This window comes from Pseudorasbora parva, chromosome 13 (assembly GCF_024679245.1).
Source record: "Pseudorasbora parva isolate DD20220531a chromosome 13, ASM2467924v1, whole genome shotgun sequence".
In the NCBI taxonomy this organism is placed as follows: domain Eukaryota; kingdom Metazoa; phylum Chordata; class Actinopteri; order Cypriniformes; family Gobionidae; genus Pseudorasbora; species Pseudorasbora parva.
In genome coordinates, this window is record NC_090184.1 from 37,850,603 (window position 1) to 37,878,178 (window position 27,576).

Here is a 27,576-nt window from a genome sequence, read left to right on the forward strand (position 1 = left end):
CATTTACAACGACATTTATAAAAACAAGATATTTTATTATATAATTAGACTTTATTGTAATTACCATATAAATTTACGTATATACAATGAATTGACGCCACATATAATTTTATTATATGTCTGCATTAATGAATAATTTAAAAAGTCTAGTTGCTTATTCTCTGTGAGGCTGTGACGAACATGAGAGCGACGGCATGACGTCAAACACATCGGATTTTCTGAGCGCGTCGAACGTCAGGCGGTTCAAAGAGGAGCAAAGATGGCGGACAACAAAGGCCAAGATTGTACGGAGAGCTCCGCAAATATGGAGGTAGCGGCTTCGGGAACAGAAGATAACGCAGACCCGGGCGCAAAGGACCCCGAAGCGATAATTTTAATCGACACAGACCCGAAAGAAGGAACAGATGAGCTCAAGTCTCAAGAGATTGTTCCCGAAGCGCTGACGACATCCAGTGGCGGCGGCGGAGCTACAGACGGGACCCCAAATGCTGAGAGCACTGAACCGCCGCCGCCACCGCCGCCGTCGTCGTCGTCCTCCTCCTCAGCGGACAGCACGGCTGCTGGTCCATCACCCGCTCTCGTTACCGAGATGTCGCCTCCTCCAGCAACAGCAGCATCATCCTCTTCAACCCCTGCCGCCCCGATAAACCTACTGGATACGTGTGCCGTGTGTAAACAGAGTCTTCAGAACCGTGACTGTGAACCTAAACTCCTTCCCTGCCTGCACTCCTTCTGCCTCAAGTGCATCCCTCAGCCGGAACGGAAGATCACCGTCCCAGTGCAAGGGCCCCATGGACAGGACACTCGTATTGGTAAGTTAGGAAAAGGGAAGTTAGCCTTGTCAGTTCTGTCCCCAACAATCCAGAAAAACGACCGATTACTCAACTGTTTACTCATGATGGCATGTGCAGTCACATACATGTGAGATCATCAGCTGGTGTTTGGTGTTTAACTCATGCTGTTATGGTTATACACTGACTGATTGTAGTATTTTGTTACAGAGTAACTGTCAGAACCTATTTACTCGAAAGTACGGCTCCAGCCGCATTTTCTCTGTATGCATTTCTCATTTTCTTTTAGACACCCCCAAATATGTACGCCTATCCTAAAATGTAAAAGGCGTAGCACTTTTACGTACTAAAAACCAAATATATACTGTCAAAAATGTATATGATAAATGTGTAAAATATTATTTAGGAAACATTTATTTTCTATTACGTTAATTTATTTCCTGCTCGCTAGAGTACTATACTGTTTATACTGGTGTTTATCTATCTATCTATCTATTAGGGATGGGCATTTTCCCAAAATATTGTATTCGAATATTTGGGCTCATAAAAATCGAATATTCGAATATTCGTTTATTTAAATTAGGTATTTTGAGAAAATGAGAAATGTTTCTTTCTTTTTTTCTCTAAACATGTCGTCACCATTTCTGAACAAGCTTATGATTAGGCAATGTACACAACACGCTTACGTTATATCTTAAGGTTTTTAAAACATTAAACAGTGTGTAAAAAAATGCCTAAAGAACAAAAGCATTATAAGCTCAAGAAGCACGAGCGCAGAGCGCGTCAGTTAGCGTGACGTACAAACACACACACACACACACACACACAAACGTCAATAGGCTATAGCCTACCGACCTGTGTGTGTGTGTGTTTGATATGGCTGATGTGTTTACTTTGTATTGTTTCACATTTTCATGTAGAGAGAAACTATAATATTATTGGATTATGAAATTATTCTCGGGTGAGAAAATGCGCCACTGACAGGCGTTGCGGAGACAAAGATAACGGTTAAGTGAAGTTTGAGTGAAGAACTTTGTGTTTTCTGTTCATAAACCCTCAAAGAACTTTAAAGGAAGCATTTGTCTCGAGATCATTTTGCTATCATAAGTTATCTCACTCGCACTCGGGGTAACTACAGATGAGCTTACCTGAGCAGTGATCGCTCATTCCACTGGTGTTTGGATTTCATGTGATTCTCGTTTGTGGTGGTGATATTATTATAACTCAGTTTCAGTAATTGATTTCATCAAAAGTAACTCCATTTTGTAACAGCATTTTCAATTTTCATCGAAGTAACGTTAATTCCAAACATTGCGAGGCAGACGACGACATTGTGATCAAATGCACTTAACTTATAAACCTGATCCACAGCGCCACCCAGTGGATTGAGATATAACTGCGAGATTTAGAGGGATTTCTCATGGATGCACTGTGTAGCCAGTTGCTTGTGACTTTTTATTTTATGTCATCCTACTTTTATTATTTTATTTTACCTTACCTTATTTGTGTTGAAAGAAATATTTTTGTAAATGTTTTAACTTCATCACAACTTAATGTTACCCTTTCATTGTTATTTATGTTTCATTTTCAATGGTTCCAGTCGGGAGTTCCTACCAATTGTTGTAGGTGGGGCCTTAATTAGTGGCGCACCTTAGGATGCCGCTTCCTCTTTAAGCGTTCGCGCTCAGTCTGACTGTGAATGCAGACGGGGAAGTGCGGAGTGAGACAGTAGGCCTTCCAGTGTGTGTGTTTTCTAATTTTGCTCCAACCTAGTTTTTCTTTCAAAGTAAATAAATGTACATCCTTCATCTCATCCATGTTTGGCTGTCCTTCTGTCCTGAGGGTACCACTTGATATCTGCTACAACTGCATTTACTGCCAGCCAATTAACAAAATAAAATTCGAATAGTATTTTTAGTTTTCGAATGTTAATTACATATCGAATATTCGACTATTCGAATATTCGTGCACACCCCTACTATCTATCTATCTATCTATCTATCTATCTATCTATCTATCTATCTATCTATCTATCTATCTATCTATCTATCTATCTATCTATCTATCTATCTATTCTAAAAAATAATCTTCATTTCTATTTGTTTATTTTAGTGCTGTCAAATAATTAATCACATCTAAAATAAGTTTGTTTATACGTAATACATTATAAAATTAGTGTGTACTTTCGTGTGTCACACACACACGCATGTTTATATTTAAGAAAGCGTAATATTTATATATTATATAAATATGTACAGTATGTAAATGCAAATATTTCTTATATATATGTGTATGTCTGAGTATTGATATAGTAATCATAGGCGGTACACACCCATTAACACAAACTTTTATTTTGGATGTGATTAATCACGATTAATCGTTTGACAGGCCTAGTTTATTTTTACTTTCATCCATCCATCCATCCATCCATCCATCCATCCATCCATCCATCCATCCATCCATCCATCCATCCATCCATCCATCCATCCATCCATCCATCCAAACAGTGACACTCTCACCTGTATACACATTCACATGCAAACAGTATACTCATGTAAAGCAAATACTACATAGCAAATCTCAGCTTTGTGATTTATATCATTGGAAAATATTATTTTCAGCTCAAATTTGCTAAATGCAACTGTAAGGCATGAAGATATTACTAAAATTAACATCTCTTATTTGTAACGTTGCTGTAAAACAATGTATTTTGAAAGCGCTATACTAATGAAATTGACTTTTTTTGTAAACTTTCCACAGAACCTCATAAACTCTACCTAATAGTTATATTATACCTCTGTTCTTATTAATTAATTAATAATAATAATAATAATAATAATAATAATAATAATATATTTTATTTGTAAAGCCCTTTTCATAGTTAAAAACAATCCCAAAGTGCTACACATAAATTTAAAAAAAAAAAAAAAAAAATGAATTTGCAAAAAGTAAAAAATGCTTGTTTAAAAAGAAAGGTTTTTAGTTCTTTCTTAAAAGAGTCTATGGCTTGAGGAGCCCTTAGGTTTTCTATTTATTATATTTTTTCTAATTATATAAGACCCATTTTGAAAACCCCTGCACTAACCAACCTTTACATGCTAATGATGGATTCTCCAATGAACTAACCTTTTAAAACAGTCATCCTCGCCTAAATTAGTTTTTTGATTCTAGTTATATTGAAATGTGTAGATGTTGCAGCCTCATGCATGCTCGGCCAAATAGTGTGACCAGTGTCAATCAGAGTGATGGGCGCTGTTTTATGCTCCGTGGACAAACTCTATTAGTTGCTGATCCAGTGTTTTACACTATGGTCCTGATATTTTGTCACATTGTCTATGTAATATGATGATATATGTGTGTCATAGGAGCCACCACTGAACTAATGTGGTCAAACACAAGGTAACTAGGATTAACCGTCCAGAGTTATTGATAATGCAGGGGTCATGGCTTGTGACCCCAGATCATGTACTCATTCATGCACAATGGTTTTCTTTGACAATACACACTGTGCCATCCCCAAATGCTGCACTTTCTGCTGATAAATCAGACTAGAGGCACTGCTGTGGTGATCGGTTTGTTATGATGCATGGGTTAGTTTTAGCATTGTTTATTAGAGCGTCGTAACTGTCTCTTGAATGTTATTATTGGTGCAGTGGAGATATGAGATAATCATCCTGAATTTTTGTCAACGCACTTGCGTTGTCATCAAGTCCATACAGTTATCATTTCATTATGCTTGCGTTTCACGTAAAAAGTTTGCACAGTGCATTGTAGTTAATATTAGATGATCTCGATTCAGCATTAGCTGCAGCATATAAAGCTAAACTATTTTCAATTTTTGTGTGTGATTCACCCATATCAGCGATCACTGAGGCATATTTACAAGCCCAAAGGCTTGTTAAAATCTATTCACTTCTCTAAGCCGACTCTTCACTTTTATTGCAGAATGCCATCAGATCAATATTCTCATATTGAGTCAGTGCTCATTAGTTACACTGCAGTATATTTTTAGATCGAAAAGTTTATTCCTCTGACCACAAGAATTAAAAATTTAGACCAGGTTTCAGTGAAGCATTCTAAATATGTACAAAAATGTATGATTTTTGTTGTTGTTGCATTGTTAGGTTTGTTTAATATGGAACATTGTCATATTCCTTTTTTTAATGCATCACAGACATGAACACATGTTTTTCATAGCGAGAACCTAGAATGATTAGACATGGTAAACTATTAAAATACACAATTCTTTAACTTCTCAAATGTATCAAAAAATGAAAATCCTTCAATGTCAGAATTTGGATGTACTCTCCATTGATAAACAGTTCATTGTTTGGTATTTTAGTATGTGGAAAATGTATTCAATATTTACTGTGACTTTTGGCTCCCAATGTTCTGCTTATTAATAATAAGAATTTTTTTAGGTATTAGGTTGAATAAGGTCATGCAGAATAAGATGTTAATATGTGATTTATAAGTACTAATAAATAGCCAATATCCTAGCAATATGCATGCTAATAAGCAATTAGTTAAAAGTGAGAATTGAACCATACAATAGTGTTATCCACTGTTTATTTATTAACCAAACACAATTTATATTTATTAAGCAAAGACAAGAAAACAAGACGAGGAATCCCAGTGTTTTTGCTCAGTCATTCAGCCATGTTCAAGTTATTGTATGGAAAATTATACCTTTTTTGTGCATTTATAAATAACATGATTGTTGCATTTGTCTATAAACTACTAACTACTGTCATTTGCAACCCTGTTGCTGTAACCATAGCTTTTTAAAATGCAATTTTAGTTATATCTTCAAGCTGTGCATTTCCCAAATGTTGATACAAGGGATGCCAAGTTTGCAATCGTCCTCATATAAGAAGAGTAAAATAGATCAGCCAATGATCTTAAGTTGATGAGCAGCATTTTCTGAAGGTTAAGCACCTGAATTTCACTGACATTTGCTGAAAATAACATAATGTATAATATTAATGTTCATGACATGAAGTTTTATGTTTTTTAAGAGTCAAAATCAAATCATTTTGCAGTATTTTTCAAATAATTGCATTATCATTTTAAATCCCTAATTTTAAACTGTTATTTGATGGTTTATTCCTGCTTTTTTTGGATCTGTAATTGAAGGGTTTGTTCACTTGCCAGGTTTGTTTTGGGCTTGTCGTAGACATTTAATTAAATTTCAGTGGGCGGTAACTCTGCGTTTACCAGCGTGACTCATGACAGTAACCCAACTGAGAAAACTATCCGTTACACACTCTGTGCTGCTAGTTGAATCTCAACAAGTACTTTGTTGTACTCAAGCATGTTGTCTAACTAGAGTTGTCAAACTGTTATTCTCAGCTTTACGATAGCTTCCTGGTCTATTTGCTTTGTTTTCAGACACTTTTCTTAGCAATAGCTACCCATTTTTGTAGACGTATACCTTGTTTATGAATTTTAACAGCTCTTAGCTAGCTAATATTTTGATGTGAACTAGTTGAATATTGTGAATGTTGCCAGACTGAATCTTAAAATGCCGGTTATGTAGCTCTTAGCTAGCTAATATTTTGATGTGAACTAGTTGAATATTGTGAATTTTGCCAGACTGAATCTTAAAATGCCGGTTATGTTGTAAAAATAGAACAATCTTGGGTTTTATAAGGCTTCAAACATAATTTAAATGTATCATAAATATTAAAGAAAGTGGTTTATAACCCTCTGAATAATGAGGAATTTTGATTGCATTGCTGCGCTCTGCATGTGACGTGTTGTGGAATAGATGTGCCTCAGGCAATGCATCACTGGCTCCAGTTAATATCAGCAAGGAGTAACTCGGCTGTGAGTTGCACTGTGTTTCAGTGCAGTGTTTCTCCAGCTGCTCTCACCGGCCAATCATTAGCAGGGTTTTGCAGCTGGGGGCTTAAGGGAAACCGGCTGGAAGCGGCATGAGCCAGTGCAAACTGGCTCAAACCGGTTTGGACTAGTTCTAGCTATAGCTTTGTGGGGAATTGATGGGCTGTCAGGGAAAAGAGGTGGGGGTGTTGCATGTGATGGATGGGGGAGGGGCATGTCCAATCACTCAATATAGTTTCAAATTAAATTAAGATGAAATTAAATTAGTTTTATGAATAGATCATTATTTGTGGTGAAATGCTGCTGCATTGACGCACACAAAGAGCAGACTCTGTTATTGCAGCAGATGGCAATAATAGTTAATAAATCCTTATGAATAATTGAATAATCAAAATCCATTTTCGGATTTTACCATTACTTTGGGTTTCTCATGCATGCACCCTCAGTAAGAAATTCAACGTTCCCCATAGGAAGATTTTTTCCCCCTTCCTTTCCCATAATGGAATGTAAATGAAGACCAGATATCCAGTTCTAAAACTGCAAGTATTTGTCCTGGTTACATAATTCATGTGTATATAAATAAATAATTTAGATGTACATAAATATATGTATCTTTGATCTTAGGCGGCATGAATTTTTTTTAGGTAAAAACAATGATGTGGCAGAAAGAAATCACCTGTTAAAATCTGGTCCGTCCAGTCAAGCTGCCAATTCCCATTGCAGATCTTTTTATTCATTTAATAATTTTATCATGAATTTTTCCAAAGAGTTCTGAAAAATCAACACTTCTCCGTTGTAATTTGGGATGTGTAGTAAACCAATCTACTAGTCCAATTAGTTCCATTCTGTCTCTCCTCTCTTTCTCTTACATAAAAATATATAATTTTAACTTTATCTAAAAACGTATATTACACATTTTAAATGTATATGTCAATTATAAATATATAACACATTTTCATATTATATGGGGAGTAGAAGCTGGGTCTCCTCGCACAGCAAACAAATCTGTGCTGCTGGACCAACACAGTTTTCGTTTATATTATTTATGAACCAAGTTGTTGTTCTGCCTTTTTCTCCCTATTTTATTAATTAAATATTTTTTTTAATGTCCTTTCATGCTAGTTATTGTCTAGGGCTTAGTGAGTACTAATAAATAGATTAATACATTTCCCGTATCACTCTTCTGTTAGTTTCCAGTCTTTGCTAACGCTTTTTCTTTTTTATGTTTTTGTGCAGTGAACGTCATGCGTTGCACGGTGTGCCATCAGGATTACAAACAGATTGACATGGTGGACAATTACTTTGTCAAGGATACTTCAGAGGCCGCAAGCACATCAGTGGAGAACTCTACACAGGTCAGTATCAGCTCTGGGATTTGACATAGTGTCTTTCCATCTGTCCTCGTAATTTTGCATTTGTCAATAAAATGCTTAAAATTAGAAGGAACGCTGTTTATCCCATAAATATATTTTAGAAAGTTACTGAATCGCATTGCTCTTCGTTTTGTCAAATTAAATTGAGCAGGATTGATTTAGAATCAAATGAATTGGTATTCACACCCCTAGATTAAACTTTGCTTTATTAGCTTGAATGCTATCATTCATCAGCTTTTGATTGTGACTTAATACATTAGTTAACATTATTTTAAGAGATATCGTCCGTTATTTGCTCTATAACAGGTTTGTACCAGCTGTGAAGATAATGCCAGTGCCATTGGGTTCTGTGTGGAATGTGGGGAGTGGCTCTGTAAAACCTGCATTGAAGCGCACCAACGGGTCAAATTCACTAAGGACCATAAAATACGCAAAAAAGAGGAAGTATCTTCTGGTATGTGCTGTAGGCTAATTTATTTCCATTTTCAATTGCTTATATTTGCAAGGCAGTTGCGATATGATTGTTTTTCATTAAGCTAAAAGATGCTTTGGTCTAGTGGTCTTGATGTAGTTTGGATGTTTCAGCAACGGTGTGGAGCATCTGTTTTGCACATTTAGCAGGCTGAGTCGTAGTGCAGTTGCTATGGCAACAGGCAGAGTTTTGAGTGAGTCGCTTGCTCGGCCTGTAGTGTTTTCATTAGAGCTAACCCACTTAGTTTCCCTCTTTTCGATTAAGTTTGACAAGAGGCATATGAGAACATATAGCAGTCATATACAGTGAGGGGAAGAAATAAGCAGAGGATGAATTTGACGTTGGTTCTGTTTTCTAGAATCGGTTGGGACGTCAGGCCAGAGACCCGTCTTCTGTCCGGTGCACAAACAAGAGGCCCTCAAGCTCTTCTGTGAGACATGTGACACACTAACCTGCAGAGACTGCCAGCTCCTTGAACACAAAGAACACAGGTCAGCCAGACCACACTGTTTACAGTAACCATACACCATCGTCATCATCATAATGATCATCTTCATCTGAACTGTATTAAATCAGCTGGCAATATATGAAAGAGTTTTTAAACAAGAAAATCAAATGTAGAGAGAATAAGTACCTAGAACAAAAACATGGCATTAAGGAATCTTTCATCCAGAAGAAAAAAAAGCTCTTGCCATACAACGATAGTTTGTGGCTCCAAGAAGGACAGAAGAACATAGAAGCACCATATCATATAATCTTCACCAATCTTTTTTTGCAGGTACCAGTTTCTAGAAGAAGCCTTTCAAAACCAGAAAGGCATCATTGAGACATTCATGAGTAAGTTGCAGGAGAAGAGGAACTTTGTGGAGTTCTCTGCATCTCAGGTGCAAAACAGGTAGGATTTCTGTTGCATCAGTTATTAAATTATTACATTGATTATTAATACAATTATTGTGATTAATGTGATTTGTAAATGTACTTTTCTGAAATCCATGACTTGGACACAGTTGCCTCTGATAACAAATCACTTTAAATGGTAATGCAGATAATAAATAATTTAAATGGGAACTTAATTTAATTGTTGATGACGTTTAAATTCGATTGCTAAGTCTCCTTGATCTAGATTTTATTGAAGGAAAAAAAGCTGGGTATGATTGATTGTTTGGCAGAATTGTATTGATTTATTTGTTTTGTGTACTACTGAACCTTTTTAATGTTTTTTTTTGTTCCATTTCTTCCCTTTAGAATCAAAGAAGTTGCTGAGACGCATAAGAAGGTGGAACATGAGATAAAGATAGCAGTCTTTACTCTCATCAATGAAATTAACAAGAAGGGCAAATCTCTACTGCAGCAGTTGGAGGTAAGCACACAGGCATCAATAGAGCAATACGTATTTGATTTTCTAAGGAAACAAGTCTGAAATTCCAATTAAACGATGTTGGTATGGAGAGCAGAGATGAGAACTAAGAAAAGGGTGGCTGATTGTTACTGCTTATTTCTGCAGACATAATCCATCAAGCATAATCTATAGCATTAATAGAGGAATAATGGGCATTCATTGCAGTGTAAACTGGTGCTATCTTCTTATAATGTGCTTGTGTATCAGATCAAATGACAAAGACAGACCCGCAATCAATCTTTACAATAAAACAAGGGGTTTAAACTGAAGAAGAAAAGAAAAGCCCTTGATACCACATGCAGCAACCAGACCTGCAAACTTGTCACTTTTCGGCGACAAACGCGGTTTTCTTGGTCAATTGAGTCATTTTGTCTTAGACTAGACATGCGAAACGCTATTGGATAATTCTTATAACTGACATTTCTCTGGGCCAATCAGAATCTTAGCTCACTTGCGTCAGAACCACTGAGCTCGCCATTGAATGAGATGCCTGGCTACCGCGATACCACGCGAGTCTGACGGATGGAAGGAAGCAAGCTTAGTGTTCAGTTCAAGCATGGGCGTAGATTACGGAGGGACGTGTCCCCTGCACTTTTAATAAAGTGTACTTTCATCCTCCGCACGTTTACTGGGTCTCCCCGATCCAACACGACCCGCTCTGAGCGGGATTCGAACCGGCGTTACCACGAGGGCGGGCAAGTTAACAGGGACGCTAAAGACAGCTTTCTCTACCTCGATTGCGCGCTTCATGAGATCATGGGCAAGTGTATTTATACATAGAAACCAATGTGAATACATCAAGATTTAAATTCAGAGACAAAAAATAATCTATGCATGACATGTCATTTTATTCGTATCTAAACATGAGGAGGGCGCTCTCACAGAAAGTCCAAAAGCGGATCCGTAGAAACTTTGTCACGCTGGAGCTGCAGCTGAAGGAAAACAATCGTTATGAGCTGAAACGTGACGACGACAATCAGACGATTGCGACAATATGCTTTGTGTGTTTTTCAAGCCATCTCAATGTAGGCTATTTATTGACAATAAAGTAGACTATCGTGAATAATGCAGTGCTAACTGACAGCTTTTTAAATATTTATCTTCTGCTCACCAAAGCTGCATTTATTAAATCAAAAAAATACAGTTAAAATTAAAATTGTGAAATACCATTACAAATGAAAACAGCCCTTTTCTATTTGAACATAGTAAAGTGTAAGTTATTCCTGTGATCAAAGCTGAATTTATCATCATTACTCCAGTCTTCAGTGTCACATGATCCTTCACTAATCATTCTCATATGATGATTTTATAATCAAGAAACATTTTATGATCTATTATCTGTGTTGAAAACAGTTGTGCTGCTTAAAAATGTTGTGGAAATAACGTTAATAACCCCGGGCGCTGTCACCTTTTTTACTCTGAGGAGTTTTCAGGTCTGAGCAACACAGACAATTCAATTAAGATGAAAGCATCTGCTAAATTAATAAATATATATGTGAATATGTTAAGCTCTTAGATCCAAAGTTGTTTTTACAGGAGGGGGAGGGGTGGGGGGCATATTAAAAACAATTAAAAAAACAAACAAACAAACATTTACCTTACCTAAATGTTTGCTCACTCAATACTCAATTTAATTGTGTTTTTAAAATAGGGTATCACATCAATTTAAAGGTGCACTATGTAGTATTTTTGCAGTAAAATAGCCAAAAACCACCAGGCCAGTGTTATACATTTTGTTCAGTTGAGTTCTTACAATACAAATTTTGTAAATTGTGAGAAAATTGCTATTTTACCCGGGACGTCTGAGGGTGTCAGCTGTCAATTACTTCATATCTGTGCTACCCTCGGTTTCCGAGAAGAAATGCAAGATATTTTTTTTGGCAGAAATGCTTTACTCTTAGCAGTGTGAACAAGTGTCACAGCAGTCACAGAGCAGTAACGTCATAACATAATTTTAAGCACACTTAAATGTATCTAATATGATAAACAGGGCTGTGTTACCTCATACTCATGACTGGAAAAGCGGAAATGGCACCGGCCACTGTGTCCCTTCATAATAAAAGTCCCGCTGCTCGCGAGCCGTGTGTTGCTCAACAATCGCTCCAGCGGCCTTGCTCAGCTCCTCAATACTCGGCCCTGCTCTGTTTCATACTACAGTAATTTTAATAACCGCATCCATGAACATGATTTCTGCCTGAATCCTTTTTTTCACCGGCTGTGAGGTGAAGTCCCAGAATGTCCCAAGATTCTGAGCTCAAACTTGTCGTCATCAAACTACACCTTTGTTTTAAATAGTCACCCCCTAGCGGACGGAATAATTATATAGTGCAGCTTTAAGGAAGCTTGATTTCAAAATGAAGTTGCACTAATAAATACAATCGAATAAAGATACAAATTAAATGAAGTGGGACGTTTTTTGGGTAGGTCTAACTCTAGCATTCAGGTACAGAAATACTATATAGACGCTAAATAAAGTAATCAAATGAAAAATAACACTGGATAGTCTTTTAGTCCTTTACATGGCTATTAATCCTGATTCCTTACAATTAAAGCTATTATTTGTTGTTTTATCAACATTTATTAAACAGACACATTAAGCTACTGTCACCAAGAGCTAGTGTACAGATGGATCCATTATACATGCATATATGCACTATATATGCATTTTCTTTCTCAACTATTTAAGACATGACCTACTGTTTTTACAAGGATACTTGCCAAGACTGGAATTTTGACAACCTTTTGTGTGTTTTTGACCGTTAAAGCACTTTAATCTGCAAAAAACCCTCTGTTTTGTTTGTTACAAGCTGTTTGTTAATCGTCTTTTTGTATGTGCGCAGAAAAAAACATCTCTCAGACAGCACATGAGAATTGGATACTTTTAAAAATGCTTGGATGTTTAAATTGGTAAGACTTGAAAAGACGTGCAAATGATCTTTAGTAATGATGCAACAATGGCAATTCCGTCAACTGTTCTGACTCCCAAAATCTGATGCAATAATGGTCATGAGTACATTTAGAGAGAGAGAGAGAGAGAGAGAGAGAGAAAAAAGACGCGCCCCTGCTGAATCACTCATGCTGTTGGTGAAATTATGTCTAGCAGAAAGTAAAAAAAAATCTGTGTGGATTAATTTATTCATACAACCTACATGCTAAAGTGAATAAATGTTTGCGAGAATTTCCCGCATTATAACTGTGATACCTGCGGGATTTCTCAAAATTATACGCAATACCAAAATTCGAGGCCTGATAGTAAGTGATGCACGTATTGAGATACAATAATCTGCTCACATAAGCAGATGCTTTGGAGCTGCATGTAAATTCTAGATGTAAACAGTGATTTGTCTCAGCTGACCATTTGTGATCGGATCACCTGAGACGCATGTTAATACCTTGTAAACTTGCAAATTGCTGTGGGGGAAGATTTACCAATTGTGTGAATTGAAGCAAAACTGCTAGTGTTAGATAGAAAGACCATTTACAAGTGATTGATGCAAGACCGTAGAATAAACCCATCCAGGCAAATTTCAATGTATTGACATCTGAAGGACAAGGATCACATTTAAGGAGAGTTTTCAAAACCGAAGATGGATGTTTTGAGAGAAGCCAAATGTGAATGTCGGAAAGGGGCAGTGTTGTTTATCAGACACCTACAACACTGTGCTTCAGAGCTCAACTCAAATTAGCCCCAATTGACACCACTGAGTGTGATTCACACCAGTCAGTGATGAATCGAGCCCGGCAGATGTCACAGTGTTTAATGGTGTCACCATTTCAGGGAGTCTTCATCAGTCATGAGATTTTAACCTCGAAGCCACTCAAGTGTAGTGAAACTTCATGCAACAGAGAGGCCATGATTACATCTGGTGTTAACGTCCAACTCTGGTGATCCAATCACAAGTGGTAAGCAGGGACAGAAAGTCATCTATACCTGGTATAACTGTAACACGTGACCACTTGTGAACAGATTTTATGAGGAGGTGGCAAATGGCCCACATTTCCACTGTCTGGAGAGCCAAACGTGACAACTGGCTGCTTGACTACTTTGATGCAGTGGTTGTTGGATGAGGAAAATTTAAGTAGCTGGACGCACTGTTCAATGTGACACGTTTAAAATGGACATCCCGTTTCTATGCGTCAGATTACATTTCAGTTTAAACCAGTGTTGTTGGAAACTGAAACTGTTAAAAAATATAATCTGTCATTAAAATAAATCTGAAATAAAAAAATATATATAAAAAGTAGATGAAAACTTTGAAAAAGAACATTAGGAAGATTGTCTTGTCAACTAACTGAAATGTAGTAAAATTACTAAAAAAAAACAAATTAAAGCTGAAAAGAAATTTAAGATAAAAAATACCCATCAAATAAATGTTTAAAATGCATAACAAAAATTATTCAAAATGAAACAAAAAAAAAAGCTAATTAAAAAAGATTAATACATGTATTAATAATATAATGATAAAAAAATGATTCTAAAATAACAATGTTAAAACTGCTTTATTAAATATAATGGGATCTGGTTGTATCCTAGTTTTGTTTTGCATTAGTCTAAGTCAAGTTTTTGTTGTTCTGGAAACTTTTTCCGACCTTTGGTCGCTCACATTTTTGGTTTGACACTAGTCCAGAATTAGTTTTATTTCTGTCATTCTTAATACAGTTTACATTTATGCATTTGGCCAAATCGACTTACAATGCATTCAAAGTACACATTTAACATTTTTGTCAGTTCTTGCTTTCCCTGGGAATCAAGCCCATGACCTTGGCCTTGCTAGCGCCATGCTCTACTGTTTGAGCAACAGGAAAGCCTAATATGCTTCTCTTCCCTTTTCTTATCCTCCATTACCGTATAAAGAGTGTGACCAAAGAGAGGAGTTTGAAGCTGCTCAGCCAACAGAGGGACATCAGCATCCTGGCCCAGCAGATCATACATGTGCTCAACTTCACCAACTGGGCCATCAGCAATGGAAGCAGCACAGCCCTGCTCTACAGCAAGAGACTGGTCAGCCACAACACTTATTTCTCTCACAAAAAAAACTGTTTCATTTTCTTTTAGGTACCATTTTTTGCAAATGTGTAATCTGTACTAGCATTACACATTCCAACAACATGACAACATTTTAAAGGATGTTGTTTAATCAGAGTTTAAACTTTGTCAACATCATCGACTTCACTTACAAAAAGCATTGCTATTGTAGACTCTTCTGTACTTTTTGTCTTTCCTCATTTGCTTTTTTGGACTTCCCCAACTCCGTAGATCACATACCAGCTGCGTTTCATTATGAAGGCCCGTGTGGACCCAGTACCTCAGAGTAATGGAGCAGTTCGCTTCTTCTGTGACCCCACCTTCTGGGCCAAGAATGTGCTTAACCTTGGTATTGACTCAACTTTAACTTAACTTAAAGCTGAAACTTTTATATTACATAGAGAAACCATGTTTAAATTTTAGTGACAATTAAAAAATATATATGATTATGTCTGAAATATCACACTGGGTGTTTTGTTTTTATGAATTTGATTTTGTTATTTAAATTAGTTTGATTTTATTGTATTTATTTATTTAATTAATTTAATTTTATAAAATTAAACATACTACAGTATTTTTTTTACTTATTTTTTTTTTTTTTTAGTCTGTTAACTTTTCAGAGTGACACCAATTCAGACTTGGTATGAACAGGTATTTACATGCTTCGAGATGCATTAACCCCTGCTCTCCTTTTTCGTTCAGGCAATCTTGTTATTGAAAAAGTGCCACATGCTGCACCTCCACCCAGCATGATGGTAAATCAGCAGATCTCCCCCAGTCACAACCACCCAGGTAAGCACTCAGGACAAATAAACCTAGCCCAGCTGAGGTTGCAGCACATGCAGCAGGCTGCGATAGCTCAGAAGCACCAGCACCAGCACCAACAGCAGCAGCAACAACAACAGCAGCAGCAACAGCAACAGCAGCAGCAACAACAACAACAACAACATCAGCAACAAATTCAGCAGCAGATGCGCATCGCCTCACAGATGTCCCAGCATCCCAGACAAGGAGGTCCACCACAGATGATACAGCAACCGGTAAGTTAGATATAAGATCAATCCTGTTTTTCATGCATGTCTGGTTTATTTTGTTCTAGCTAGTGGATTAGCATTATCTTTGGGCGGAAGTTGATTACTAATCAAGTCTTGCTGGTTAATCTTCATATATGTTAGATGATACTAACATTGTTTAAAAATTGGTACATATCATCTTTCATTCTCATTTTTCCTTTCTCAAGAAAGTATTTGTTTTTGAATTGATCTAATGATTGGAGAATATATATCAGCAGAATTATATTTGGTTTATTTTTATAAATATTTGTCGATTTTTAAATCGGCATTCAAAGTGATTGTTTCTGATTGTAAGATTTGTTCATGTAAGGACCAGGAAGTCATTTTCTCTTTCTCTTTCTCACTTTTTAGCCTCCGAGGCTCATTAGTATGCAGGCCCTCCAGAGGGGCGGGGTTAATGGCTCATCCCACATGTATCCACCTCATCACATGCGCATGGTATCAGCGCAGAACCGCATGGCTTCTGCCCAACCTCGACTTAATGGCCAGCCGTATCCCATGATGCAGCCTCAACTTCAGAGACAGGTCAGTGCAGACTCCAGCAGGTCACATGACAAAAACTCAAATCCTTAATGTTACTCTCTTCTCCTTCACTGTTGTTGATTTCTATTAGAACAGAAGTGAAAGAAAAATTAAGATGCTTAATCTAGCCTGCTTTCTTGGACTGTCAGCAATTATTGTGATCAAAGAGAGTGAGCATTTCTGTCATTGACACCAACAAAGCATGTGACCGGCTCTAGTAAGTCACATGACATACAGTCAATCACTGGAGACAGCCGGGAAATAAAATTGCATGTTTTTAATATTATCCTCTGTATAATCTTTGCCTGTGACCAATGTTTAGTTATGAAAAAATATTAATTGCTACATATTAAAAGTTGTTTTTGTGCAGCAGTCTAATTTTAACAGTATAGTTTAAGTATTATTAAGTAGTTTAAAAGTATATATTCATATAACAGTCATATAAAATATGGTTCTCATTAGCATGCAATTATTTCTTGGAGCTGCTAACACATTATTCTTATTCATATTGTAATTATTTTACCGTGCAACATGTTTAATATGGAGAATAGTGTAAAATGTCAGACTGGATATCATATTTTTTATGTGAAAACAGTATATTGTGTTGCATTCCATACACACCATATTCCACATCTAGAAATTAGTAAATGTTTTTTGCTGTATGAAAGGATTTTTGCAATTTTTCATCACTTTTCCCTTCCTCCCCTCATAGCACTCTAATCCTGGGCATGCTGGCCCCTTCCCTGTGGCATCGCTACACAACATTAGTGCTGCCAACCCCACCAGTCCCACCAGTGCCAGTATGGCCAATGCCCATATTCACCGTGGCCCCACCAGTCCAATTATTGGCCCCATAGAGCTCATACCATCAGTCACCAACCCCGAAAACCTGCCCTGCCTGCCTGAAATCCCTCCTATTCAGGTAAATGTACTATTGCACTTTCATAGAATGACTGATGATTAGATGCTGTGGTGAGTTTAGTAGTTATAGATCTGGCCTGGTAACCAAAAGGTTGTAAGTTCAAACCCCAGAATGTGTGATCATAAGGGCACAAATCTAATAATTGAGTCGAAATGTAATAAAGGACCTAAATGTAATAACTTTTGGGCCTGAATGTAATAAAGCATTTAAATGTAATAACTTTTGGGCCCAAATGCAATAAAAGGTTCTAAACATTATTAAGTTTAAGGCACCTAGGGCAACGAGACAAAGACAATCCTTATACTTGGATCTGCTATTATTGTTCTTCATATAACAGATGCTTCATAATCAAAGCGAAGACAAAGCTGAATTGTTTTAGAGCTGTTGTGTTGCAAAAAATTGACTTTGATTTTATAATCACCAGCTTGAAGATGCCGGTTCGAGCACACTGGATAACCTCCTCAGTCGATATATTTCTGCTAGTTCATATCCTGTTGTTGGCCCCACCAATCCCTCACCGGGACCTTCTACACATTCCCCAGGTTCATCAGGTACTTCAGCATGTGGCATTGACATACATTTTTGACACGCATTGTTTGGCATCCAAATGTCACTGTAGATTAGCATATATTTAAATAATGTCATAAAATATTCATGCTTATAAGTATTTTATATGTATAATATTTATATATGCCATACTCTTCGTGCCTTCAGTACTCTATGGCTGAAACTCCTATCTGACCATACGTGCTAACCCGAGGGGCTAAGGCCGTGCTGGCTCCGCTGGCACTGTTAACGCATGCTCAGTGCCTCTGGCTCCGTATGGCATAATCTCCAATGCAACCATATGCACCAACCCTAGGGCTAAGGCTGCATTAGCCCCACTGCCATTGTTAATGCGCGCCAAATGGTGTACTACCTCACCACACCAACAACTCTAGCTAGCATATATATGCATTTTTTATTACATCATGGTTATTTGTAGGGGTGACCCTGAATAGTCGAAGATTCGATGCATCGATATGCAGAGTTAGATTTGACCATCGATCTCACAGCTCAACATTGAGCTTGTGTGTATATAATGTGTGCGTCCGGTGTGAGCTGAGCTTTGTGTCCGGTGTGCGACCCCCTTTAGTCACAATGGGCTTAAGAACGTGCATGTAAACTCACTTAAAGTGTTCTTTTCCTCTCTAGGCAGGTATTTTTTAGGTTTATTTATGAAAATGTTTTTTTATAAATGTTATGAGAAAATGTTTTACGACTGTTTATCCACCACATTTACCTTTTATTTAAACCTAAATAAGAAAGCCATTGTCAGTTCGTCTGTCAGTTGGCAGGCAGTTTTGGTTGCTTTATTAAAAGTAGTTGCTGTGTACAGTGTGTAAAGGAAAATAAAAATAGTTTTACCCTCCTGCTCACTAGTGTCGTGCCCCTCCCAACTCAATTACATACACATAGATGATTTGACTATCAGTCGACCATAGAAAGATTCGACAATTCTTAGTCGGGGACACCCCTAGTCATTTGATTACCACGATTGTTGTTGTTTCAAAAAAGGACATTTTAAGTGTTTATAGAAAGGCAATAAAATCTGCAGTGCAGCAGTTTTCTAACTGCTACAAATAAACTCCTGTTTTAAACATTTCAAATATTATTCATATCATTCTACCTCGTGCATTTAAAAAAATGAAATCATACATTTGTAAATTATTTTTATCATTCTAAATGAATAAATGAGTCATTAAATGCAATTTCTTATTACTCATTATTGGCATCCAGAGTTTCATGGTCATGTCAGCAATATTCTTCATCATATATTATGTTTTGTTAAATCATATTATTTTGCAATTTTACAAAATTCTGATTAACTTTGCATTTTGTGGCTCTTGGAGAACATGAGAATATGCATTATTGAAATTGAAACATAATTCAGATTGGCGTTTGCCCTCAAATAGAACAATATCTGCTAACTTATAATTTTCCAAAGATTTTTTTCTTCTTCGATTTAACATGCTCTCTATGTCTCTTCTGCACTAGGTTTATCTAATTCTCACACTCCAGCTCGCCCGTCAAGCACATCAAGCACGGGCAGTCGGGGCAGGTCAGCATTGTGTTTTTTTACCTCGGTCTTTTCATGTTTAAAATCGTATAGAATGTATTCATAGCTTAGAAACTTATATCTGTATATTTGATTTCCAAATATTGTTGAGACATTGCGTGATGAAATTGTTATGGCGTGTCTTTTGTTTGTTTGCGTGTTTAGTTGTGGGTCAGCCGGTAGACCTGGAACGGGGAATACGACAGTGGACCAGGTGAAGGTCAAACAGGAACCGGGAGTTGAGGAAGAGTGCAGCTATTCGGGAGCAAACGTCAAAACAGAACGCAGTAAAGATGGGAGACGGAATGCTTGCATGGTATTTACCTTGAGCTTGCAGTTTTCACTCATCACTTAGTCCTAAATGTTTCCATTTGTTTCTTTTATTTAACCTCCTTGGACTTAGCACAGTTTATTTTAAGGTATTCTTTTTTTTTTTCACGGCGTATTTACACAAATAATTGCTGAGTAATATTAATTAACAATGTACTTATTATAGGATATGGGTAAGGGTTTTTTTTTTTAGGGTTAGTTGCTTGTAATAATTCAAAATGCACTATCATTGCTATAGTACACTGTTAAATAACATTTAAGATGAAAAACATTTTAAAAATTGTGAACGAAACGCATGTTTTTTTTTTCTTGCTTTGTACAATAATAAAAAAAAAAAATTATATGTGAAATGTTTTTATATGATCCCAAAAAAAATTCCCCTTTGGGTCCCAAGAACCTAAACCTGTTCTTTCTGGATTTGGTACGGTTTGTTTAATTTTGCATAATGTCTTTCTTGTTCCTATTTCTCCTCAACCAGATGAGCAGCCCAGAAGGAAGCCTAACTCCTCCTCTTCCTATCCTCGGCTCTGTGTCCACCGGTTCAGTCCAGGACATTTTACGAACACTTGGTGAAAATGTTAAATCTGAACCACAGAGCGATCATTTCTCATCCTGTACGAACCCAAACTCCAGAGCATCTCTAACCAACGGGACCAGCGAGTCAAATGGAAGTCAGCGGGGGAGCACTGCTAACGCCAACAGCCAGACCACTTTAGGAAAGGAAGACGACCCGAATGAGGACTGGTGTGCGGTGTGTCAGAATGGAGGAGAACTGCTGTGCTGTGATCGCTGTCCTAAAGTATTCCACATGACCTGCCATATCCCAACACTCAAATCTTCTCCCAGGTAAAGATTGTGGCTTTATTATACAGATGATAAAACACATTTGGCCTTGAGGCCTCATGTCAACCAAAGTGTTTTCATCCAGCTGATAACGCCTCGCTGTGAGCGCTTGAGCATTTGGCAGTGCATTCTTTTCTTTCTTTCAGTTGAGACTATGCTTGTTATGATATGGAATAACTGTGGAAGTGTTACTAGTGTCTCATTTCACAGATATTTGTTTCTGTATTGATTCTATAAAAAAATCTGATACAATGTAAAGTATTTGCACTGGCTTTTGTTTTAAATTTTGTTTTAAAGTTTTCATTTGTTGATGTACAAGCAGATTGTAGCAGTTGGTTATGCTAAATTTGTCCCGCCCCTCCTCCTCCTTTGTGATTGGACGGCTGAGTAAAAAGTGACCGTGATGAGTGCTGCTTTCACTCAAAGTTGAACATTCTTCAACCTATGGCAACCAGTAAAAAATGCAGAACGCTCAGCGATTTGAGTGTGTAATACTCACTCAGCAGCAATATGCTCATGGCGTTCCTAAATTGTAAACACTCTTTGGTGGACACACGGCCTAATTGTGTTAGTGTTGTACATCTGGGGTGGTGAGAATTTTTCAGATAATTTAAGATGAAATTAAATCATAATGCATTTACATTTCAAATCTAAAAATATCAAACAATTTTTTTTGTTTTATTTGTATTATTTTTAACGTCATATCGTATTCATAAATTACTAGTTTATTTTTGCTTTATTTGATTTAAAATTAAGATGCCATCAATAACATATTGTATAAAAAAAGGAACTGTATGTAAGAAATGTATTTCAATGAATCATAAAATGGCCCTGATATGTCACTAGACATTAAGAAATCATATTCATTTCAAATGCTTATATCACTGACAACAGTAGTCCAGCCAGGATATTGTCATTTAAAAATTGTTGTTGCATCCCTCAACTGATGTTGATGTTGACATGTTGTGTTTTGGCCTGAAGCTCCACCCTCCACCTATTGACCAATCACAAAGTCAGTAGTGTCTGGCCATCCGGGTTGCCAGATCTGCTCTAGTTACCACAGCTGCAGATCTACAAACATTCCTGCTGGACCCTGCAGCTTATCTGGCAACCTTGAGCTGAGGGGAAAGTGATTGCAGTACCAGTTTTGGCCACAATCTTACATACACTTCCTTTAAATTGTATCACATGACAAATTGTTGTCATAAATTATTTTATATATTATTTTATTTTATGAGGATATACTTACGACAGTATATACTTACAGGATATTTTATAGTACAATGACTTCCTATATGTCAAAAAAAAAACATTGATTTTTTTCAATTTATGACTTCTAACTATGTCAGTAAGGCTAGCTTCAACCTTCAGGTTGTCATGTACAGGGGCACAATGGATGGTCTGGACAAAAAAAAAACATTTTTTTTAATCGTGTTGCTAAATATTTTGTTAGATCTTACATTTACATTTATCCTGGGAAAACAAAATGAGTAGTGAAATAAATAACTGTAAACGTCATAGAAGTAGTGTAACAGATTAAAGGATTTTCAGACACATTCATTAGCCAAACATAACGGATGCCTTTTTCATATTGTGGTGAGTAGCTAAACAAAAGAGCGAGTGCAAAATGTTCCTAATAACCTAAATTACAATGGTTTATGGTGCCAGAAACCATGACTTATATTTATAAATGGACTTGGCAAAAACACATGTAGGATATGTTCCCTTTAGGTCTTAATACTTTAATTCCTGATTTTTGTGTTAATCATGTGTTGTACCCCTTTCTGCTACAGTGGAGATTGGATGTGCACGTTCTGCAGAAGTCTCACAAATCCAGAAATGGAATACAATTCTGATGACGATCCACCCAGTAAGAAGGACAAAAGTGAGACCGCAATGAGCACAGAGGACCAACGAGTGAGTCACACTGAGAAACAAACATAGTAATAGTCAGAAAATAGGGAGCTCTTATTGGTACTCCAAATTGGTAGATTTGCCAAGTAAGATTTATTTTCTGTGGTATCTTGTCATTAATTTATCCCAATACTTCCTATGACACACTATAAAATATAAGCAAATACATACAGTATATTGTGAGATATTTTTAGCTCTAAAATATTTACTTTGCTAAAATGTGAACCTGAGTGACCCAGCATGGTCATTAGATCTATTCTATAAACCTTTTCCAACAAAGTTAATGTTTTTCCAGAATTGCAGACCCTTTAAGTTTCTCATTCTCTTGTGTTTTGTAGCGATGCGAGCGTCTGCTGCTGCATTTGTTCTGTCATGAGCTCAGTACGGAGTTTCAAGAGCCTGTTCCTCCAACGGTAAGTTTCCATTAAAACCACAATATCCTCATTTCCCACAAAAGCAGACATTTCTGATGAAGTGTTCTTATAGGGCAACGTTTAGATGTGTAATTGGGCCATTGTTCAGTATGATCTGTAGTATTTAATTGCTGCCTTTCTGCTAGGTCATTAACACTATTGCAATAAACAGCAACATCACTCCAGTCATCTGTTTTAGAACATGTATTGAGCCTCTGGGCCATTTCCTGCTGTTATTTGTCACAGCGGGAATATGAATCTTGTTTAATTACGTTATTGAGTGAATGCAATAATGCATCAGGCTGATGGGTAATAATGTTGTCTTATATACCCATCTCTTTTGTTTTTACATGACTACTTTACTTCTTTCTGTAGTCCATAGTTCTGTTCTACAACGTAGTGAGCTGACCTGCTGTCTACTTGGTGGACCTGCCTTCTAAGGCAACACAATTTATGATGTCATTGCTGTCAGATTTCATTCTTGATATAAAATGTCATTTAAATATCACTTTGAATATGTTTGCATGGGCACCAATAATGTGATTTATATCCAATAATCATACAAAGTAAGGGCTTGTTTACATGACATTAGCAAACCTCGTCGCTCCTGTTTACATGCGATATTCATTGTTCTGATTATTCTCTAAGAACTGTGGTTCTTTATACCACCATTACTCACATAGCTCAATGCACAGCCCAAATGATGAACTCACACTACCCTATGTGTTACTGGCCAAGTTTTTCCTGCTGATTCTTTATTGGGCCTGAAATGTTTTCAACCGTCAATATACTATTCATGCTGCACAGCGTTTTCAACACAGCACAGTTTCTTCAGCACGGCAAAAATACACACATCTTTGGTCAGAGTGGAATAGATGTGATTCAAATGTTTGCATGCCTGTTTTGGTTTTTTTGTGTTGTTGTTTTTTTCCATCAACATTTTACTACAATTATCGTTGCTAGGATTACAAGATTATTTCAAGTATTGTTTCCATGAGGTAAATTTAATCTAACCTAAATATCATTATAATCGCATTATGAAGGTGCACGTAAACGTAGTCATTGACAAACAGAAATCTGTCTTTTGACTCTTTATGCTGTACTTGTATGACTGGAGGGCGCTCATACGATGCCAGCCTAGTAAATTCCTGACTTTCTTTACGATGGATAATGTAGAAAATCTAGATATTAGGAGAAGCTCTTATAAGCAGCTGTAATATTTCAGCTTTTTCATTGAGATGTACGGATCATAACTAAAAAGGTTGATTTGATGGGCAGATTATTTGGTTTTTTGAGGAGAGCCGCATATCTGTAACATTTATAGTTTTAATGCTGAAGCCTTGATTTCTCTCCAGGTACCCAATTACTATAAAATAATAAAGCATCCAATGGATTTGACCCTGGTAAAGCGGAAACTACAGCGGAAACATCTTCTGCATTACAAGAGCGCTAAGGAGTTTGTGTCCGACGTGCGTCTGGTCTTTAGCAATTGTGCCAAATATAATGAGGTGAGTTCGGGGAATGTCCTTAACCTGTTGGGGGGGTAGGGGGTGATGGGATGTTGCATGTAAGAAACAAGTATTTAAAGAGTATGAAATGCACTAGAGCAACACAGCATGAACATGTGATGGGTTGCATGTGTTTACTACTTCATGTTCACCAGTACTAACTATTAAAGGAATGGTTTCAGTCAAGCTGAGCATTACTCAGCTGCACTGTTTTTGTTGTCGCTAGTGTTTGTCAAAGGGCTAACACACTTTCACTCCGTTAAAGAGATGTTTATTTTTAATGTTGCAAACATTGTTTTTGTTTAAGACATTTAATTATTGTTCAGCACTTTTATTTGAACAATAAAAATAAAAATGACAATCAAATGCATGATATGAATGTCAGTTTTGCAGTCGTTCATGCCTTCTGACATTCATTCAAGACCCCATGAAGCAAACTTGAAGAGTGTAAGTTTATGCATCTCATATTAATACCAGAAGTTTGGGTGGGTCTTGACTTTTTGTTTACTAAATGGCCAATACGGCAATTAATTGGGAGTTTTGCTAGTCGTAACAAGGAACATTCATTCTAGAGTGAGTTAATTTTGTCAGCTTTTGGGCATAATATTGATCATTTTAAAGCAAACATACATGCACTAAATAACACACAACTCTCATTTCTATTTCATGGGGTCTTTAAAGTGTATATGTAAAGTGTTCAGTGACTGTGAAACTGTGGAATAAAACTAAATGGCTCTTGACACTTTTATGATCACATGTATACAACTGATTTGATTTTAGTTTTACATCCCTTAGAAAGTTTTTTAAGATATAATTTTTAGCATTTAGTTGATTTGTTGTGAGTTTTGAATGTTGCATAAGGAGGTTTGTTTAAAAAAAAGTAAAACTCAGTCACGCTGTTCATTTTAAATACAGCGGCAATATATTCATAATGCTTTTACAGTGATTGTTTGGCTTCTGTTTCCCCAAAGGATGTTGTCGATTCCTTCTTGTCCACTTTAGCTGATTTCAGTGGATGGAATTTATCGGTTCGAGTGTTTGGGTTCATCACAGTGGCCACAAAATGCTTGATATGCATAAATAGGGTGTTTGTTGTGAAGGAAAAATAGCTTTAACTGTAGTCAAATCCTCCAAGACACCCATGTTAAAAACTCTAGCACTTAACACTGTAATTGTGAAACTTCAGTGAGATTACTGAAAAGTTTATATCTGTCTCAAAATAAACTGCAAAATGTTGGAGACATTTTACTGTCTTCACAAGACTTCAAAAGCATTTTTTTAACTTTTTGAATTTTATATAATTTCCCCCTTCAACTTATCTCGGCAGCATTTAGTTTGGGTCTGTCAGCAAAACTGGCACTGCTGTTTTTTTTTTTTTTTTTGTCTTTTAATAAGAGTATATTTAACGCAACCCCCCTTCTAGTTCTTGTGTGTGTGTGTGCATATAAATAAGCAGTTTGCTTAGGCCTTTAAACCGAAAGGCATTTATTATGAGCAAACCAAAAATTGTGCTCCTTGGACATTTTTAAATACAGATGAGGTTGTAACCTCACTGTGTTTATGGTATAAAATCTTTCTTCCCCCCTTTCTTTTGTATTTTTTTTTTTTTGTGCTGTTGTTGCCCTTTTTTAGATGTCTCGAATAATCCAGGTTTATGATGAGGAGAAACAGAGTAATGTTCAGGTAAGATGTTTTGTACACCACACCGATGGGTTCAGCAGTGCTGGCACCCAAAGCAGCCGAAACGCGAGTTTTAACCCTTTCTGTGATTCTCTCCTCTTCCTCCTCACCCTCACCCGCTCATCCCTGGGCCTGCATTCCACCCACTTTCTCCTTGACTTCCCTCACATTTCCACACTCTTTCCCCTCTCCTCCCTCTCTTAGGCCGACTCGGAAGTAGCAGAGGCGGGCAAAGCTGTAAGTCAGCGCTTCGAGGAAAAACTGCTGGAGATTTTTCCCGACCAGACGTTCCCGGTAGTCGCGGAGAAAGAGACACGAGCCGAGGCGGATAAAGAGGATTCGGAGGACTCCGACGATGATGTGGTACAACCAAAGCGCAAACGTTTAAAAGTGGACGCTGAGAAGCTGATGCACATCAAGTGAAAAAACTGAGGGAAACGTCTGCGAGAAATAAACTGTCTTCCTCTCAAGCACAGTCTTATTCTGCTCTCTGAAGGGTGGGATAATGCTGGAACTGATATGAATCAGAAGCTTCATTTATTTCATCTTCTCCCCCACCCCGACGGTCCATTGTACATATGGGAGAACTTTCAAACTTACATTGTGGCATTGTTATCGGAGGACGGAGAATGAATCATTGCGTGTCGATGAAGACACTTGTACAGATTTAAATAGTCTTGTTTTGGTCTGATTTAGTATATAACATTCTTTTTTTTTCTTTCTTAAACTATGATGACGTATTATTATTATATTTGTAAATCTATTGTGAATGATACTTTATAAATGATACACTCATCTCTCCCTCCTGCTGTATGATAAAGTTTATCATATATGGTCCACCTGCTTCCTTTGCATGTGTATTTTCTTATTCCTAGTTTAAATCCCTTCAAAAGGATAAAGTTTGATCTTTATTTTCAATAAAATGGTGACGTCTGTATTGTTTTAAAGTTTAATCATAGCCCATTCAAAAGTGATTAAACATATTAAACGGGTGTCTGTGGCACCTGACAAACCCCAGCACAAAAGTACCTTCAACCAGCATTGTTTTTCATTCCAATAATACATAAACTACAGTAATGCCAGTTATATTTAGAAGGGTTACATTCAATATTGAGGGAAGAATTTTAAAATATTAAATTAGTTTGTTATTAGAATAAGTTAAGTTAAAAAAAAATTTTTTTTAATTGTATTCTCCAGACTAGAGTTACTATTATATATAAGTGTATGCAATAAAATCACAATGACATGCACTCAGACAATTCAACTAAATACTGAAGGTAGATTTTACCTAAAAGGTTAAACCATGTTAAAAGTATTTTTATAGGTGTCAGTTGTTAATGCTAAATTTACTTTGTCACAACATTTCAG

General features: G+C 36.8%; 1 protein-coding gene across 2 annotated transcripts; it reads left to right on the forward strand.

Annotated features, from left to right (window-relative positions):
• Window positions 1–183: 183 nt before the first annotated feature.
• trim33 (tripartite motif containing 33) lies at window positions 184–27,045 on the forward strand. Of its 2 annotated transcripts, XM_067414304.1 has the most exons (20): window positions 186–812; window positions 7,872–7,990; window positions 8,315–8,462; window positions 8,839–8,971; window positions 9,259–9,375; window positions 9,726–9,840; window positions 14,735–14,881; window positions 15,137–15,254; window positions 15,608–15,945; window positions 16,330–16,503; window positions 17,213–17,422; window positions 17,847–17,973; window positions 19,460–19,523; window positions 19,686–19,836; window positions 20,329–20,696; window positions 22,487–22,610; window positions 22,946–23,020; window positions 24,376–24,528; window positions 26,161–26,211; window positions 26,413–27,045. In XM_067414304.1, the coding sequence occupies exons 1-20, from the start codon at window positions 260–262 to the stop codon at window positions 26,629–26,631; spliced, it is 3,504 nt and encodes a 1,167-aa protein (XP_067270405.1). In that variant the 5' UTR covers window positions 186–259; the 3' UTR covers window positions 26,632–27,045. The 2 variants fall into 2 exon arrangements, with proteins under 2 accessions (XP_067270406.1, XP_067270405.1); XM_067414305.1 differs by lacking the exon at window positions 26,161–26,211 and having other exon boundaries at window positions 184–812.
• Window positions 27,046–27,576: the final 531 nt, after the last annotated feature.